The sequence below is a fragment of the Vigna radiata genome, chromosome 7, assembly GCF_000741045.1.
Source record: "Vigna radiata var. radiata cultivar VC1973A chromosome 7, Vradiata_ver6, whole genome shotgun sequence".
In the NCBI taxonomy this organism is placed as follows: Eukaryota; Viridiplantae; Streptophyta; class Magnoliopsida; order Fabales; family Fabaceae; genus Vigna; species Vigna radiata.
In genome coordinates, this window is record NC_028357.1 from 51,295,826 (window position 1) to 51,316,160 (window position 20,335).

Genomic DNA, 20,335 nt, shown 5'->3' on the forward strand with positions numbered 1-20,335 from the left:
TCTAGAACAAAAAGTTGAGACAAACCCGCCCAAAGATTTTAGGGATTTTAAAAAATTGGGGATAAAATAAGTAAAATTAATTTGTTGAGCTAAAAATTTTCATAAAAGTAAAAGTTTAAGCTTAAAAAATACAAGGAAAAGTTGACTGCCTATAAGTTGATTTATCTGATTTTATAACTGATTACTCTGGTGAGAATATCATTTGAACTTGCATACGATGAACTCACGTCAGTCAGAAGCCACCTCTAGCCAGTAGCTGGGAAATTGGAGATAAATTACTCAGCGTGATCGCGGTGAAGTCAAGGTGCACTTAAACGAAGGTAAAGATAAGAATAAAGAAAAGAATATGGGCAGAAACAAAAAGTTAGGAATAAACTTGATCTGTACACAATTGCTATAGAACTGATTAGAGGCTTCTGATTATCATAATACAGAGGTCACTAAATTCGTCATGCGTTTGCATTATGTATACGACGAAAAAAAATAAGAGGGCTCCTAGTTGTGGCAAAATTTGAATTCCTATTTTGCTATAAAGTATTTACAAACTATATACCTCCCATCAAAAGAAGCACACTAAGAGCAGCTGGAGTTTGACGTCTCACACTTGATAACCCGGGTATTGTAAGAGCCACAAAATCCACATTTGTGGTACAACCAGTGGAAGCGTGAAGAGCCCTTCCGATCGCAGTCATGGCAGAGTATGTCCTGCATTTTGTTATTACATAACAGGCTTAACAGACAATCATCTTACAAATTCTTTGCTCATCAACTAAAACGCCAAAATTCTTTTTCTTTTTCCATAAAATCCGCATTAGCTTTCGAAAGGAACTGCGTGAAGAGTAAAATGCCAAGACACAAAAATATTCACCTGACAGCGTTCCCTGTACTCTTCAGGAAGCTCCTCAGCAGCCAATAGGGCATCAAGCATACCAAAGTAAACCTAGGTAGGTAAAGAAAAAATAAGTATACCGAGTACCTCTTTAAGAACTTCAACTGATTAGACACAAATTTTCTAATTATTTTACTCATTTTTTCAATGATTTTTTATTATCAAAAGGAAGCTTACACTCTTTACTTATCTTAAATTCCTAATCTATTAGCAGGAACAATGTATGCAAAAATTAGTTAAAGATAAACATTTACCATTCAAGTTTTAATTTTTCCAAACTTTTACATTTAACTGAAATATATGAAAGACTCAACTTGAGAACTCACAAGTACATGTTCGAAAGATACTAGAGCATTATTAAACTGATGGCCCTGTTTAGTTTTCCTTGCATCTATAAATATTTTCTTTTTTTATGGGGAATAATAAAGGTGGAGAATAAGGCTTAGTTGAGTGTAAAAGAAAAGATTAATGGAAGAAAATGATCTTACCGCCATATCTCCCAATGACTTGCTGCAGATTGGACATGTGTAGTGACTGCACGTGTATGCCTAACGTAATATACCAAAATATTAGATTAAATCCACAACCCTTGAGAATATGTTACCACCCCCTGGTTTGGGGATAAGCATTGAAACCTAAAACCGAAAACAGCTGTGAAATAGACCTGGAAGCAAGCAGAATGCATATAGTGGCCGCAAGGTAGAGCTCTGACCGTAGCACTTGAAGTGAACAAGTCATCGCAACAAATTGGGCAGTTCATTTCTAAACCTTTCTCGAGACATTTATGAGATGCTGACTTAATCCCCAAGCAACAATTGCATTTCATGCAATGAAAATAATCGATCCCAAGCCCTTGTCCAACACGGCATAAATTGCAAAATGGGCAATGATATACGTTCCTGAAAATAGTAAAAGGTGTAAGGAAAAATAAAATTAACTAAATAAGTTGAAAGACTAAATTATAATTGTTAAAGATACGATGGTGTATAAATACGAAAATATTGTATAGCTTCACTTTAGGATAACGTTATTTTTCTTTCGTTTCCTTATTTGGAATTGGATCATTACTTTTGCTATTCCTTATATATAAAGAATCATGAGTTTGATCATAACACAGAATCCCTGGAAACCTTTTATATGGTTTTAGAAGATCAGTGTTTGATTCCCTCGACAAATTTTTCATCTTTTTCCTGGAATCATGCGTAAACAGTTCTGCTCCTCTCTCTGCCAATGTTTGGCAGCCTTCCCAATGTTCTTTCACCAACGTCAAACCCTGACCACTGTAGCCCAACTCCAGTAAACCCACAATAGACCTTGCTCCCCCTCTATGAGACATATTTATTGATAATAACAGTTTTAATACCATAAGCTTAGGATTCCAACGAACAAAAAGATACCTTTCATCATCAAAAAATTTGCATATATTGCAATAGTACTTCGCCATTGAAAATCCATTACATGAAGGTGTCATGCACATAGGCCCTATAGGCTGTATATTCAGGCAGCGCATACACATCATTTCCAATGTTGCTTTTCTGTAATGATCAAGCAGATGATTAGAATTATACACTACTATAAAGTATAAAACACAAGAAATCCCATGAGAAATTTACCTATCCATCGAGTGATCACTGACATTGTCATGACAAAATCTGCAAGTAAATAACTTGCCACAACATTCAGCCCGAAGCTTGCAATTTCTCTTATAGTGATCACACCCAAATACAGGTTTCTCTGGGTCTCGAAATGATGGTGAGAGTCCTACTATTTCTACACTGTTAGATGATCCTTCCGAAATTGCTTTAGGTGATTGCTGCTGGGCAGCTATCCATCGACTAGTCAAAGGCAAAAACCCAATCAAAGGTTGGAGTTTGATGTCAATGAAGGCTAAAGCACTATCGGACAAATATACAGAAAATGTTGGTCCTGTAAAAGTAGACTGAAGGTATGATCATTGGAACCAACCTTGTCAATAGATTCTGCACAAGATATGCCTTTCTCCTTGGATCAAGTGTTGAGTCTCGATATACCTTCCGGATCTCTGACTCAAGTTCATTCTGATTCATCCGGAATATATCTTTCCAACCTGGCTTGAACATCGGATCATTGTGGCCCAAGCTTTCTTGACCTTCAGCACCTTGGGAAAAAACAAGTTAATAACACATTATGATATTAAATATCAGAATCCGCAATTTCCACAAAAAGATGAAAGAAACAAAAATCACATTAAATACCTCTCCGAGAAGTGCTATGATCTGATGCTTCTTCCTGTCCTATAGACACTGGACTCTCTTTCCAACATTCACTAAGCCATTCATTGAACATAGTGTTCTTTGTTGCTTGTTTCCATGTATCCATCATTCTGTTCTGTTCATCCTGAGTAAGTGCAGATGTTACCCATGGTAACATTGATTGGAGAACTTCAGCACCCGTTGTTCCAATTATCCGACCCACTATCTTGTCTTGTTCTTCCACAGTAAAATGTCTCCCAAACAATGGCCACAGTTCACATTCTTCTCTGAAGAGATGCTGATCAAGGGTCACTCTTATGGATTTGCACATCCCCTGAAGCTTAGTAGCAAGTTCATCATATTTTTTTATGACATCACTACCATTGCCATCAGAGGTTTCAAAATTACTTTCACTTGAACTCTCAGTCATGTGTGTCATCTGTAAAGATTCATGAATGACAGAAAACTCTGAAAGAACACAGGAAATGTCTTCAAACAATTTTTCTTCCTGCTTATGGTCTAGCATGTATGAATGACTCACATTATGAAGCGCCTCTTTTGATTCCAAAGCTGGAAATACTATATCATCTTCAGCATTACTATGAGCTCTATATAAACCCCACAAGAGTCGAAATCTTCCATTAAATTGCCGAATAATTGTCTCATCACCATCTCGCAGCTTTCCTGATTCAACATCAAGATACTCCAAGTCTTTGCGTATGGCTTTATGGAATTTAAAGATTGTATCAATTGGTCTTTGTGTACTTCCCACATTGCATGACCCTCTCTCTGTTTCCCATACGAACAGACTGGAATTAATAGATGGGGCAGAAGAGCTGAAAGACAAGGAGCGTAAGGACTTGGCTGTAGAGAGAGAGCTCAACCCTAAATTATTACTATTTACTCCCAAACCTGGCACACAACAGGACCGTGGACTACAACATTGATTCTGAATGCTTTCAGTCTCCGAAGTTTCTGGTGAATCTTCATTTTTGTGCAACTCCAATATGTTTCGTTTGACTGCTCTTTTGTTCTCTCCTGATTCAGCTAATACTGAGCAATGTCTATTAGATAATGCAGACGAACAAGCACAGGATAATGGATCAATGTATTCTTCAATGTCAGAGAGTTTATGTGCAGGACAGCAACCTGATGCACCTGAAGACAAACACTGACCTTCACTACGAGCCTTGCAACCCCATCCACAGAATAGAGTAACTAGAGCAGAATCTGTTGCTGGAGCTGAAACAGATTAAGAAGTTGTCAAATATAGATTAAACTAATAAAATTATCAGAGATATAATTATTTTAAGGTCGCAAGGAACTTTGAAGAGACATAGGACCTACCTGCCAACTGCATATTTCTCTGAAACAACTTTGCTTCATCTTCAGTAAAAGATCCTACCAACNATGGCAGGACACGCTCAATTAATTTCAAAGGCATCATACATAAGCTTTGATACAAAAGTTCACATTGCCTTCTAAAGCTAAAGTGCTTTCTTGCCAGAGGAAGAACCTATAGATGAGAGGGATGAAGAACACTTTAATAGATTAACAGATTAACAGAGAGCTTAACAAAAAATTCCTCATAAAGAACTTTGATTTATCAACTTCTACATATATGGCAATGAAATCCCAGCAATAGATTAATTACTCTCATTGCAATTAACAATGCATTTGCATCTCACGCTCTTATCTCACAGTGGTATGACCAATGGTGAATCACCTGAACTTCTTCATTGTGGAAATGCCTCTGTATGGTTTCCATTATATGATCAGCATGTGTGCATANCTTGGAGTAAAATTCAACATCTGAATTGGATGATGCTCCTTCACTTTGAATATTTTCAATCAAACTTCGGAAGTCATTAAATTGGCTTTCTTCTTCAGCATGCTCCTGAAAGAAAGAAAACTCTCCATCTACCGCTGGGAAAATAACCTTGTCCTCAGCAATACTACATTTATAAAAAATAAAAAAAAAGTAAATAGTCAATATTTCAGATAATAGAGTTTCCCTTNAGATAAATTATCAAACTGCTTACAGAAAAAAAAGGCATGGTATTCGCAAAAGACAAACATCCATCAGACTAAATCAATCTGATACCTGTGAAATATGCAAACATCGGCTATGAATTGAAATCTTTCATTAAAAGCAGACAGATTAGTAAAATCTCCAGATTGTTGTATCTTTCTGGCCTCCACTGCTATCTCACTTAACTCTTTTTTTATTGCATTATGCCAAAGTAATATTTCATCTATAGGATGTGCTCCAGTGGCATCAGAAACGTCAATCATAGATCCAGAATATTTCCTTTTTCCACATGTTGTAGATTCACAGGCACAATTTACTTTGTCAACCTGATTGGGTAATGACCTAGAACTGCATAAAACTTGAGAATGATCTACACAACTTTCAACTGAGTTAGCCCTACCTCTCCCTTCCATCCAGGTGAAAACAACCTTCAATAAGCAAGAATATGATAAGATATAATACAGTTACATGTCAAATGAACTTAAATAATAGAACTGGACCAGAATATGAGAAACGAATAATGTTTATTCCAAACAAACAATCTCTGCAATAGTGTCAATGTGGAACAGAACAGAGATGGACAACACAATTATTTGTGAAATAAAGATTTGAGAGACCTGGTCTCTTCTCTCTTTTTCTCAGAAACAATTCATGCACCTCCATTCCTCTCCCTAACTGCCTTATAGCTTCTCTCTGTACTGTAACCAACCAAAGAGTTACAACAAATATTCCATTATTTCTATAAATGATAGCTTCTGCTATTTTGATAAATATCATATTAAACCACTATTTCCCTTAAATCCCTCTCTTATTCTTAGTGTAGAAGCTCCTTATTGACCGTCAGTAATTGAATGGCATCATCATCATCAATGCATAAAAAATCACTGGCAAATAAAAGGAAATAACAATGCTCTATTAGCATTTGAAAACCATACCTTCTGAAGAAGCTTCTCCTGTGGCACTATCTTGATTAAGCAATTTCGCAAATCCTGAGATTCATCAGGTGATATAGATGTTGAAAGCCATGGTAGAAAATCGACCATCATATTCACAGGAATACTGCACAGGAACTGCCAAACTAAGGATGCCTGTTCCTCCAGAGAAAACTTCTCGATAAGCAGAGGAAATACCTGATATCGCACCACAAACCAAAAAAAAAATGTCATACACATCCCAAGTAAAGAAGATTATTTGGCAACTTAAACTACATGGCTATGACAAAATTTTACTAATCTCCTTTTGGACACCAGCTAATAAACAGATTTCTGTATTGTGAAAACTTCGTTGAAGGGAACTAGCAGTGGAACTTGGTCATATATTATCTAGCTAGTATATCAACCCATTAATAAAAAATGTTTCTCAGTACATATGAATCCCATTAATAAATAAAACGAAATAACACATAAAATAAAAGCTTGCAAGTACACATTAAACCATTAATTGATCACAAAAATAAATAATTTCCTCCATGTCATTTCTACATGCAATTGGAACTGTGTGAAACTTTTCTGCAATGCTTTCTTTAGTTCAATTTTAGTAGCAAATTGTAGACAAAGTACATTTACCAGGCTGATACGTCAGCATTTTTAAAATTTATACATAAAACAATAAGGTTTCTTATTCAGCACCCATTAAACAATTAAGTTAACAATAATAACTACTCTCCCTCACCCCATCCTGAAAAAGATTAGGTAGCTCTTTCTCCCTTCTTTAGCTATAAAATTAGTGTCCAGAGTCTAAATAACTAGCATAATGTACAAATAAATTCCTCAAAAAGCAAAAGGACAGTTTTCTTTTCACATTTTGGTTATTTCTTAAACATAATTATGCTCACGTTTCTAAAGATCAATTTCCGCATATACAAGATTGACTTGTCTTCTAGGCACCTTTATAATGGTAAGCTAACTGTCTCGTACCCCATTAGAATGAGATCATCAGGACAAGTTTGTGGGCTGCATTTTGGTTTGTTCTTTTAGTTCAATAAAAGGGGTGTTTGTCAACCTCCTAAAACCAGATAATTCGGTACCATATACAAGATCAGAAATATTAAGTGTTTACTTGGTACTCGATTGAAACAAACTCGTTATTAATTGAAGGTTTTTTTATTTTTAAGTCAATACGAGTTTAACAGAAACCCTACCAAAACTTGATTTCCAAATTAACCAGTTTTTATTTAAATCGAAGTCTTTAATCCCACCACCTTTTTCTTTTTCCACTAAAACTGAAATTAAAAGAAAATTCACCAAGATTTACCAAACAATTCTATTCAATATCCTCATCACTAAGTAGGAAGGGTCCAAGATACCTAACCAGCACAACACATGCTAATGATCCAAATTTTAACCTCCAGCACATAACTCCATTCTTTTTTATCACCATAACCCCGTCTACTCCTATCTTACCAGGAAAAACTCCAGTTCCAAGGCCTTTCTATCTAAACGAAATTTATTATTCACTCTGTCTTGACTCATCACCCTGGACAGTATCATCCAAAACAAGTATGTATGAGGCACTGGTTCTTAGAGTGCAAGACAAATCTATATACTCCATTCTTGTTCATAATAAAGTTTATTTTCAATAAATTAAACAAAAAATCTTCCATTTCAGTTTATTTTGAACAACATTTTATGACATCTACTATCCATTCATTAAATCCTCAACAACTGATGCAATCTTTTGGTCCTGAACAACTTAATTGGCAAAATTCCTTCTTTGGCTTTTGACTAAGGGGGAAAAAGCCAAAAAAAAAAAATTGTTTCAAAAGTTCAGAGAGAAACACTTTGCCTGCTGCAATAATTTATAATTTAGATAAAATGATAATTTCATACATTTAAAAGCCTAATCGACTTAATTCATCATTCCATAGCATACACTTGACTGCTCTATTTGAATCGCTAGACAAAGCCCACATGATCGTGCTAAAAGTACTCAACAAGAATACTTCACCCATCAAGTGAGCTAGGGGAAGGACTTCATAAACATCACAATTATAACTTTTTTAGTCATACAGTTGCACTTCATTAGCCCCTTTGGCACTTCCAATAGTAAATTTTAACGGTTCTCTTTTACAGAAGGAGCATTCTCTAGTCTCCAAACTCTTAGTATTTATCTTCTCTTCATCTTCGAAAATTTCTGCTTTAGCAATAATAATAATAGTAATTCTATCTCGTAGAGAGGAAATACCATTTCTTTATAGTTATCTCATTGTACGAGTCCAAGCGGGATACAAGGTAAGAGATGTTAAATAAACTTATACCTGCTCCTCTTCCTTTGCCATATGTTGACTAACTGACGTCTGCAAAGCTCCTGTGCAGGACGCTAACTCTCTTGGAAAAGTTTCATCATTATTGATGGAAGAATTTAAAAGCTCAAATAAATGATCAAAAAGGTTGTTTTCACCCTTGTGTTCGAGAGAATATGTCTGTGCTACATTCTTCACACGTATATCTAAAGCTGGAAATATCACCTACATTCCACAATATATTTCCCTCAGAAAGTTTGAAGCATAGCGAAAGATAAGGAGTGATAAAACCAAATTAATAAGATAATGATTTCACGAGAGTGAGAAAGATGCACATCCCAGACATAACTCAAACTATCATAAAACAAAAGGCAGTCGTCAAATTTATCAAGAAACCAGTAGGGAGCTCTGATATTTTGAAATTTGAAACAAAACTTCCCATCTAAATATACATTACTAATTTGTTATAAGAAATGTATTGACTAACTGACAGAAAATATTACTTCATACCTACTAGGAGAAAATGAAACACTTTAATGAAGCAGAAGCTAAACTCATTAACTTACTACTTTATAAAAGCTTAATTTAGTGATGAACTAAATTAGCATCAGCATCAGTATTCAATCTGATTGTTTTTCTTTTTCTGCTACATAGCATTCAATCAGTTTTGTTGCGGATAGTTAGTGACAGACAAGTGAACAACCTTGCAATAGCACAAATAAGTAGGTTTTTACTTAGTCTCCCATGCACGTTACACAGTATACCCACGACATATGCACAATCATGTGGTTTAAAAACAGATGATGACAAAAAAAGTTCAGAAAACATCGCAGCCATTGATGATATCATATCCACAGCTTCAATTCTAAAAATTTTCTACGGCACCTGGATATAAGCAGAATACTAGAGAAGATGAAGAAACATGTTTAGCCAGTAAATCAAATTATACTGTACATAAAGAAATAATCGAAAGGAGAGAAGCAAATTCTCGGAATCGATCTGGTTGGACTATGCTCAAACCAGTAACCAAATATGAAAGTTTGACCTAAATTAACCAAGAGGAGATGACCAAAGGAATTGAAAAACAAGACACGCATTGTGTTTGTCATTGAAAATGCAACAAACTATAAAATCTTCAGTCACGAGGCCATTTCTCTCGCCACGAGAAATTAGGTTACACAATCTAACAAAGAACGAACTCCGAAAACATAAAGATGAACAAAAGATTAGCACCTCGTCTTCAGCATTGGAGTGGTGCCTGTACATGGAGCTGAGGAAATGGTAGCGCTCGGAGAGCGGCTGAATGTCGGAGCGGTTGCCGGTGGCGAATGCCAAGGCCAACCGGTGCAGAGCCTCAAGCTCATTCCGAATCGCTTTGTGAAAAAACAAGAAAATCAAAATCGGAGACTCCGGTTTCGAGCACTTCAAGTCGTCCTTGAGAGGCGAGGCGGAGTCTACCTTGTTGACGGAATTCGAGAGCACCGCCACTCCTCCTCCGTCCAACGGCGTTGCCATGCGGTTTCTATAGCCCAACTTTCTTGGACTTTCTTTTCTGTTTTTCCTTCCTTTCTTATCTTTCGAAAAAGTTAAAATTGTGTCTAAGTGGTTGAGCACTTTATCAGCTTATTGTTTGTTTGCACAAAATCAGTGAGTGATGTGCGTTGGTTATCCGGTGGCATGGACGGTTCTAGAAAGAAAAATGGTTGAAGAAAGAGAGAGAATTTCTGTGTTAAATCTCTTTTGTCGATATGTTCTTGTGAAGCGAAGGAGGAGGAGATTGGTTTCGCTACTACGCCCATAAGAAAGAGAACTTAGGAGCGCCAGAGCCAGAAAGGACCAATTCACCGTTTCGGTCCATGCCACGTGGCTACCTGTGCCACGTTGGATGACCATGTCAATTTCTGGTAACTCATTATAGTTTCTTCTTTTCTTATGTTTTCTCTTTAACAATATAGTCTTTTCTTTTTCTTTTAAAGGTAATGTATATATCATAAAAATAAGTAAAATAAGATAAAATCATTTTAAATTGTAGTACACAATTTATTTTTTATACTTTAAATTTATAAATACTATTAGTTTTTCTATAACTGGTGGGTAATAATAAATTCTCCTTTCAAGTTACCTGTTGGACAGTGCTTATAGTAATCTGACTTTTCACGTGTGTACAAAACTAGCTTTGATTCTCCTTTCATTATTAAAAAGACAAATGTGCAATTAAAACATGGAAGTAAAATAAAATATAGGAATGACCTATGTTTAATTTTAAGTTAATTTTATTGTCACCATAAATAGCCAAAATCCAAAAACAAAAATCTTAAGTTATTTCACATATATCATTAGGGTGTGGAATTAATATTTTGAACTGAAGGGGAAAATATTATGAAATTTTGGATTTAGAGGATGTAGAAAATAAAAGTGTGGCTTAAATAAAGGCACATGTTACAATCAATAGAAATACTTTAGGTGTTATTTATGAAAAAAAAATTGCAAAATAAAAAAATGGACCATACATATTAGCAGTGGCCAATTCATAAACGAAACATAATTTTATTGATTTTACATTTTCTTTATCGTCGTTCAAAGTGTTTGAAATAGTTATTTGAAAAAGAAAACGTGAGAGACATATCAGAAGTATTTCCGTCTTGACCCAAAACACCGGAAGAAATGAAACTATGCTAAATGATTTTTTAATTATAATACATATATATACATATATATAATTCTGAGTAGGAACAGTTAAAATGTGATAAATAATTATTAAATTATGTATCTGTAATATTTTTTAATCTGGAAAAATCAAACTTATGTAAGAAGATTTAGGATAACTCCCACACAACCTACCGAACCAACTATAATGTAATCATTGACAAATGTAATATAAGTGAAGTATATGTGTATTGCGTTTTTATATGATAAATTTTAAAATTATTAAGTACTTATCAGGAAGTTTAAATGATTAAATCATTTAAATGTTATTATTAATAAAATTTAAACAGTAATTACTCACTTATACATTTTCAATTGGACTTTGATTAAACAAATATAGTCAACACCTTTTATATTCCCATGCGTATATATTCAAAGTAGGCACAAAAGAATAAAAGGAGCGTGATGACTCATGAGTTCCAAATAAGGTATAAAGAAAGGGATGAATATTCAAGAATATTTGTTTATATCACCGAAAATGACAATAAAAGAAAAGAAATCTTAGCAAAAACAGAGTTAATTATTATTTTTGTAAGTGAAAGTCATAATCAAGGTGTTAGTTTGAGAAAAACCGTAAAAACAGGGGTAACATGATTTCTCAAATTATATTTATATTTCAGTTTTGTTTTAAAAAATATATATGTTTTTTAAGATCCGAATTAAATTTTAAGGATAAAATATATTTTAGTTCTTAATTTTTTTTAAAAAAATTGCAATTATTATTTTTTTTAATTTTGACTAAAATTTTGTAAATGTGTATATACTAATATTAAAAATAATTTTTTTAATAATTTTGACTTTGGATTATGATATATCTTGTTAAGAGATAAAAGTGTTTGTTTTGGATAAGACATTATTTGTGCAAATCTTCCAACTTTCCTTGTTTGACCCGTAATGCCTTTACTGGTTTACTTTTAATTTTCAACCGTTAAGATTGGAAAGCAATCGCACAAGTGTTGGTAATCCTTTATGCTTATAGAAAGTATTGGAGAAGCTTTATAATGTGGTTACTTTGTTATCATATAAATAAATAACTGTAATTCCATCATAGTTACTCATAGTTAAGTCGTTCTTTTTAAAAATAGTTAGTAATATTGGTTTTCAGTTAATTATAGTTTAACCATCATTAAAAATTGTTCAATACGAGTAGTATTTAAATTCACATCTAAATATATTATGTAAAGCTGTAACTAGCAAAATAATAAAAAATTATAACAATATAAGATATAAAATACTACATCGATTAATAGAAAAATTATGACACTTGATAAAAACTTTTTCCATAACGGTTTTGTAACTCTATTTTACATTAAAAAATATTATAATTTTAGAAATATCATAAATAAAGTCACTTTCTATTATTATATAAAATTAATAAAATATGACCATAGTTTACTTTCAAAATGCTATATTTGTTATTATATTTAGATATGTAGTCTTATTTATCTTATAATTTAAATTTGGTTTTGTGGTTGATGATAAAATTTAGACTTCCATAACTTTCTTCTTACACTTTCATTACTTTTTTTTTTCGTTTTGTCAATTTTTATTGTATAATTGGGATATTATTGTTTTTCAAAATAGTTTTTAGACTAAATAATTTGAAAATTAAAAAGTAATTTTTAGATCGTAATTCAAAAATTAATAAAACGTAATTTTTCAATTGTAACCCGAAAATTATTTAGCATTATATTATATAATTTAAAAGTGAATTTTGACTTTTAGATAGTATTATTTGAAAAATCTTTGTAAGAGAAAAGTTGGGCTTCTAGATTAATCCAAGAAAGGTAAAAAAAAAATTATGAAGGTGTGGAAGAAAGAGCATTGATATAAAGTTTTTTTCTTCTTCTAGATTTATTCAACGTAATTCCAATCCAATTTTAAAATAATAATTTATTAATTCGTAACTAGCATAGGTAAAACTTTGTTTATATATTACTTTTATCTTAATATTTATTTTCATTAGTTTTGTTCAAATGTTCACCATTTTAAATAAAACTAACGAAAATAAATAACAAAATAGATATATTAAGCATATTAGTTTCAAGAATAATAATGAAAAACATCATGTTTTTTGAATAAATAAACATATAATGTTGCACATAAGTAGCCACCTTGAGCCTCCTCGCATCCCGTGATTTATTTCATCGTTATATGCATTTTTACAGCCCCACGCCAAGTCATGATTAAGATATTTCTTTTCATGATTTTGGTATTGTCTATCGTTCAAGATTATTGTAACACGTTCTTTCTATATATAAACTTTTTCGACATCTTCTTTATATAACCGATTCCAAATTAATATCATTCCAGGTGATCAACATCATCTCAGTAATAAACGGTATAAATATAGTTAAAACTATACTTTATCTATTTCCCACTTTTAATTCTAAAAAAAAAATTAAATTTCTTGATTTTTCTTTACTCAGATTGTGTAAAGTATAAGTAAGCAAAACCAAAAAAAGAAAAAAAAAAAGGCAAGTTTTCATATATGCAAGGAAATGGAAAAATAAACGTAACTGTCATCTTTATTGATACATGTGCTAGACATTAAAATATTGACATGTTCTTTTATACAAATGAATCCACTAAGGTTAAGTTTTAATCCCACTTTAGTTGGAGATTCCTTATCCATTTCTTCAATAATCAATCCCTAATAACTTTACCAGCATATACTAACATAAAATAGTAATAATAAATGCAGACATTGTTCATGTCATTTTCATTCTTAACTTTCTACCACCATCTCAGTATTATATCTGCCCTTTTGTTTTAATATCTTTAGAAGCAGCTTGGAAATAAATGGTCACTCCACTCAACAACAAATATTGAATGCAATGAAATTCCCAGCCTGCATTTCTCTCATATAATAAGTTCGTGCTTTAAAATATTCAAATTCTATGGCCTGAACAACAACCTGAAGGCTCCACTGAATAAAGCAGGATAGGAAATTCTTGCGGACAATTATGATCTGAAGAATGAAAACAAATGGTCAATCTTATTGAGTTTTGAAAATTTAGATTAGAATGAGATCAAATTGATGAGTTATTCAGATAAAGTATTAAAATATTTGTTATTCTAGGAATATCCAAAATAAGGTGTATGTTTTGGAGTTCACAAGTGGAATGGTAATGATTATGTTGTTTCAATTTAAACTTATATTTTTATAATTAATATCAACGAGGGACATGAATTTTGTCGTTTCTTGCGTTTGACACTATTTTATAATGTTAATTAAAAAATGTGTTCGAATTTTCAACTAAAAATAGTTATTTAAAGAAGACTAAATTCATGGTGTTATAAAGACAAAGAATTAAACTAATTAAAAATTAAAAAAAAATTTAATTCTAATTTTTACTGAAAATTATAAAATTAAAAACAAATTTAACTCTAATATATTTTACAATAATCTCTACTCATAACTATAATAAATTTATATATGTTTATATATTATAAATTAGTTTTATTATTTTTTTAGTCGATACTGAATATATTTTATCAAAAACTTCAAATAAAAAGCTTAGAGTTATGCAATTGAAATAATATGAAAGGAAAGGAAAGGTAACTTTAGAGAAAGTGTATCTTTCATAAATTAATCTTATTTATTGAATGGCAAAAATATATGAAAAGGTGTTTTATTTTATGAGTGTTGGATACTATAGCTAGTATGTGATTTAACCTCACTTGTGTGAGCTAAAGTGTGGCCACACACACCCTTTTTTGTTTCACCAAGTAAAGTAGGTGTTATCAAGTTGGGAGGACTGAAATATCCATTGTAGTGTGTCATGCTTTTAATATATTGACATTTCATTGGTGAAAAAAAGTTAGAAAGTGAGAAAAAACAAACACAAGTGCTTACATATCTTATCAGCCAAACCTAACGGGGTCGAATCATTTCTTCAATAAGTTACTTCATCTTTCCACTTTACATCAATAAAGAAATTAAAAAAGAACAAAACGACTGTGTTTACATAACATCTTAAAACCTTTGAGTTTCGACCATTTCTTCCGGCACTTCCGTATACTTCTTTCTGCAACCCCCACATATTTTAGTTTTTATTTGAGTGCAAATAGTAATGATGAGAGTGCATGAAGAAAAACCTTTATAAAAGTGTTTTATGCCAAGTTTCCAGGTCTCGGCAGATTTTGATATGGGCCTCTATGGTTTAGCTTTGGGCCTAAGAGTTGAGCCCATTCGGAGCCCTCTCCTTCCTCCGGCAGCAAGATCGGTTTGTACTCGGTTGAATCGAATTATTGATTCTGTTGGACGCAGTAACAGTGGAATCCCCAATGGCGGGTTCTTCGATCATGGAGAACCTCTTCCAACGCTCGCTGGAGGATATGATCAAATCCATGCGCCTCCAACTCATCGGCGAAACTACCTTCATCTCCAAGGCCACGGAGGAGATCCGCCGGGAGATCAAATCTACCGACCAGCAAACCAAATCCACTGCGCTCCAGAAGCTCTCTTACCTCTCTGCCGTGCACGGCGTCGACATGTCCTGGGCGTCCTTCCACGTCGTCGAGGTCATGTCCTCCTCCAAGTTCGCCCACAAGAGGATCGGTTACCACGCCGCTTCTCAATCCTTTAACGACGACACGCCGGTGCTCCTACTCATCACCAACCAGCTCCGCAAGGACCTCTCCTCCACCAACGAATTCGAGGTAAGCCTCGCTCTCAATTTGTTGTCCCGAATTGCCACTCTCGACCTCGCTCGCGATTTGACGCCCGAGGTTTTCAAATTGCTCTCCACCACTAAGGTTTTCGTCAGGAAGAAGGCCATCGCCGTCGTTTTGAGGGTTTTCGATAAGTACCCCGACGCCGTTAGGGTTTGCTTCAAGCGCTTGGTTGAGAATCTCGAGAGTTCCGATCCTCTGGTTGTGACCGCCGTGATTGGAGTTTTCTGCGAGCTGGCTGCCAAGGATCCTAGGTCATATCTTCCCTTGGCGCCGGAGTTTTATAGGATTTTGGTTGATTCTAAGAACAATTGGGTTTTGATCAAGGTGCTCAAGGTGTTTGCTAAGTTGGCTCCCTTGGAGCATAGATTAGGGAAAAGGATTGTTGAGCCGGTTTGTGATCACATGAGGAGGTCTGGGGCCAAGTCCTTGGTGTTTGAGTGTGTTAGGACTGTGCTCACTAGCTTGAGTGATTATGAGTCAGCTGTTAAGCTCGCGGTTGAGAAGGTTAGGGAGTTGGTGGTTGATCAGGATCCCAATCTTAGGTATCTTGGGCTACAAGCACTTTCGGTTGCTGTACCCAAGCACTTGTGGGCGGTCTTGGAGAATAAGGAAGCGGTGGTAAAGTCGTTGAGTGATGATGATTTGAATATCAAGATTGAGTCTCTGCGATTGTTGATGGCCATGGTATCTGAGAGCCATGTTGCAGATATCTCCAGGGTGTTGCTTAATTATGCGTTGAAATCTGACCCTGGATTTTGCAACGAGATATTGGATTCCATTTTGAGGACATGTTCTAGAAATTTGTATGAGATTGTTGTTGACTTTGATTGGTACGTGTCTCTTCTTGGAGAAATGGCCACGATTCCTAATTGCCAAAAGGGGGAAGAGATTGAAACACAGCTTGTTGACATTGGCATGAGAGTTAAGGATGCTAGAATGGAGCTCGTTCGAGTGGGGCGTGATCTTTTGATTGACCCGGCATTACTGGGTAATGTGCACTTGCATAGGATATTGTGTGCTGCTGCTTGGGTTGCTGGAGAGTATGTTGAGTTTGCAAGCAATCCCGTTGAACTCATGGATGCACTCCTACAGCCTCGTACCAGTCTCTTGCCATCATCCATTAGAGCAGTTTATATTAATTCTGTTCTTAAAATTTTAATTTTTTGTCTCGACTGCTACCTTTTGCAAAATGATGGTTCTGGATCTTTATATTCTGGTAATTTGGAAGGGGGACAATCAGAGTTGTTTAGTGCAAAAAATGACACTGAGGCTACGAAATTGGCAACTTGTGGAGGTTCAAATTATGAACAGGATGTTGGTTTTAACCCAAGGAATACAGCTGACTCTTCTGAAGATCTCTCTGTTGAAAATGGTATAGATAGAGTTGCTACTCATGGTAAAACATTTACATCTACTGGAGTGGGAAGGAAGAATTTCATGCACGAATCTATTGTAAGCTTATTGAATAGAATTGAATTAATTTTTGGCCCGCTAATAACAAACCAGGATGTTGAAGTGCTGGAGAGAGCACAAAACATACTTTCCCTTGTTCAGTTGATTAAAGAAGAAATAATTGATAATTCAGTCCAGAGTGCGGACACCGTAGAAAAGAAAGACACTCGAGTTTCAACTATTATCAATTTGATGCGTGATGCTTTTACTACGGAACTTGGTCCAATCTCAGTAAGTGCACAGGGCAGAGTTGCTGTGCCGGAAGGACTAGTTCTTAAAGAAAATCTTGATGAATTACAAGCAATATGTGGTGATACCGAACTATCTTTATCGAGTTCGTTTGCCACAGGGGGCCCTCACGGTACCCCTATTTCCGATGCTTCTTCATCTAATCTTCTGCAAAATGAAGAGTTAGGGCCTTTGAATGAATCCACATCCTTGATTGAACATCGTAAGAGACATGGGTTATATTATCTTCCTTCGGAGAAGAGTGAGATTGTTCCAGACGAGTATCCTCGTGCAAATGATCCGAAGTCAAACAGTAATATAAATGGTGAAGCTGCCGAACTAGTCAAGCTGACAGAGCAATCACTTCTTATGAAGAAAAGGACAAACCAAACAAAGCCCAGGCCGGTAGTAGTGAAATTGGATGATGGAGATCTGGCACCTATTTCAGTCAAAAGGCCAGAGCCTAGGGACGATTCTCTTTCTGGTGCCATACAAGATGTTCTTCTAGGAAGTGAAAGTGGACCAAGTGTGTCTCGAAGTTACCCTTCTAATAAGTCATCAAGGAAGCAGAAAGAGAAAAAGAAACTAAGCACGAATGGTCGATCTGAAATGAAGGAAAATGCAGTTGATTCAGAAAAGCCTGACCCTGAAAGTGCAAATTCTAGTAGCAAAAATCATGGTCATAGTAAAGAGAGAAAACACAGAGGAAAAGAAAAGATTGTTGAGGGTGAAGAGCATGATCAGGAGGGAAAGAAAAAGAGTGGCCACCGCCATGGTAGGAGAAAAACTCATCACAGAGCGAAGTCACCCTTAAGTGTGGCTTCCCAAACTCCAGTCATTCCTGATTTTCTTTTGTAGGATTTAAGGATTGGTTTGATTTCTCATCACCTGTCTTTATTGACTGAGGCTGTTTACATATTGTATTCTTTGTGCAGAGTTCTTGAGTTAGTTCTGTAGATTTTACTTTTTGTTTTGGTCATTTGTTATGATTTCTTAATACTATATTCCTTGTCATCATGTTTTTTGCCATACATGTCACAGAATGAGCATGTTCAAGAAGTAAATATTCAAGTTGGATGTTGTTTGGCAGCCCATTTCTAGATACATGAAGTAATTATTGCTGAATCTTTTGCCACAAAATTATAACATAGCTTGTGGAAATTCTTCTCTCAGCATAAACTGCTTGAGAACTGGTGGACAAGTGATTCAATTTACTATTTTGTAATATTAAGATCAAAATGCTAGTTTAGAAACGTTCATGCTGTGTTTGGATAAGGTATTTTAAGGGAGAAATGTTAACTTGAAGAGCATTTAAAATCCTTTCTATGAAAAGCACTCTGGGCATTTAGCAATCCAAAAGAAAAGGAACTTCTCAAGTGTTCAAAATTCCATAAAAAACAGAGGAATTCGAATACCCCTGCTTTCTTAATTGTTGCCTCCCTAATTTGAGCTGCCTGCGTCTCATTTTCTCCTGTGGATTTGGTTTTCCTTATCTTCTCAATCTCATGGTTTTGCAAACTACTTATGTAGGTTTTAATCATGGAATCCTACGATTTTATTGATTTCTATTATAGGAGATCATCTTGATATTTTAATTATTTTCCGCTGGGTGTTTTTTTATTCTTTCTGTGGTGGTAGTACTGGAAATGATTGAGCCTGTGGTTGTAGTTTGATTGTTTATCGTTTTTTTGGTTATTTATGATATGCTAGGACCCTACTCATATTTTGCACATAAAACAAGTACAGAAATCTTACGTGGAAATTAAAGCTTCCTTAAATACAAAAAGAGAAGAGGAGACATGAGAAAGATAGTGGATTTAGTTGGAAAATTATGGATGAAGCAATTCTCACAGTTGATTTCTTTCATTTTATTTAGCTTTCATGTAATCATATATATTATTATTGTACGGGGCTCAAGTTCATTTCCATTTAACAGGTATGTCTGGTTAATTTCTAAAAGGAAAGACAACAATGACCCGACCTAGGAAACCTGGTATCTTCTAATTCAATGTTTTGAGTAATAAACCTCTGGCTATTTTGCTCAGTTCTTGCAGTTCGCTACACCTTCAAGAAAACAACATCCTAATCTTGAACTGAAAAAATCGTGGATGTGATTTCTACGTAGTTATGCCAATTTTTGGATAGAATTGACAAGCTGTTAAGTCCAGGCTGTAAAATCCATTCGCCACTACCTGGAAATTACTACTGCTTTCTTCTTTCCTTCTAAACAATCACATTTCCATTTAACAGGTATGTCTGATATTCCAAGTACTCAGATTTAGGCCACTCTTGGAGTTTATGCTTAACCCTGCTATGCCTAATTACTAATTTCATATGTAAAACTATCTATAATTTATTACACCTCATTTACTACTAGTTAATGAGTTATTTATACTATGCCTACCTTGATTTAAATTTACTTATTTATTATGTACTAACAATATTAAATATGAAATTCTAATAAACTAATGAAAACAAATTAAAAACTAATATACATCGATTAATGTATGATACCATTATTAAATATTAATGCATAAAAAATATTAGATATATTATAATAACATTCATATTGGTTTATTTAATATCAGTAAATTAAATTAATTTGTATTTGTACTTTAATAACTTTTAATATATTAATTTAATACAATAATATTAAATATAATGCACATAAGCTAAAATGTGTATAATAATGTTATTAATAAGTATAAGGAATTTATATTTAAATTCAAAAACTTATTCCATTGTTACTTTGTATTTCTATTATTGAGTTCAACATCATTATAATTATTTATTATTTAATATTTCTAATACTTTTAGAATTTTTATTACAAGTTAGAGAGCAAGAAAATTATTAAACAGCAATCAATTTTAAAAAT

General features: G+C 34.1%; 2 protein-coding genes across 3 annotated transcripts; one reads left to right on the top strand and one right to left on the bottom strand.

Annotated features, from left to right (window-relative positions):
* Positions 1-364: 364 nt before the first annotated feature.
* On the bottom strand, positions 365-10,258 carry LOC106768755 (zinc finger protein BRUTUS). 2 transcript variants are annotated; one of them, XM_014654054.2, is made up of 14 exons: positions 9,627-10,258; positions 8,409-8,618; positions 6,088-6,282; positions 5,225-5,580; positions 4,847-5,075; positions 4,468-4,636; positions 3,124-4,362; positions 2,855-3,017; positions 2,503-2,724; positions 2,287-2,424; positions 1,554-1,788; positions 1,378-1,437; positions 869-940; positions 365-705 (listed from the first exon to the last, which is right to left on the bottom strand). In XM_014654054.2, the coding sequence occupies exons 1-14, from the start codon at positions 9,906-9,908 to the stop codon at positions 574-576; spliced, it is 3,702 nt and encodes a 1,233-aa protein (XP_014509540.1). In that variant the 5' UTR covers positions 9,909-10,258; the 3' UTR covers positions 365-573. The 2 variants fall into 2 exon arrangements, with proteins under 2 accessions (XP_014509540.1, XP_014509539.1); XM_014654053.2 differs by having other exon boundaries at positions 2,855-3,026; positions 9,627-10,257.
* A 4,971-nt stretch (positions 10,259-15,229) lies between these two features.
* LOC106768930 (AP-3 complex subunit delta) lies at positions 15,230-18,541 on the top strand. Its single transcript, XM_014654327.2, has one exon. The coding sequence runs from the start codon at positions 15,390-15,392 to the stop codon at positions 18,315-18,317; it is 2,928 nt and encodes a 975-aa protein (XP_014509813.1). The 5' UTR covers positions 15,230-15,389; the 3' UTR covers positions 18,318-18,541.
* Positions 18,542-20,335: the final 1,794 nt, after the last annotated feature.

Excerpts from the sequence above, each read along its gene's own strand:
- LOC106768930 (XM_014654327.2), top strand. The coding sequence starts at position 15,390 with ATGGCGGGTTCTTCGATCATGGAGAACCTCTTCCAACGCTCGCTGGAG.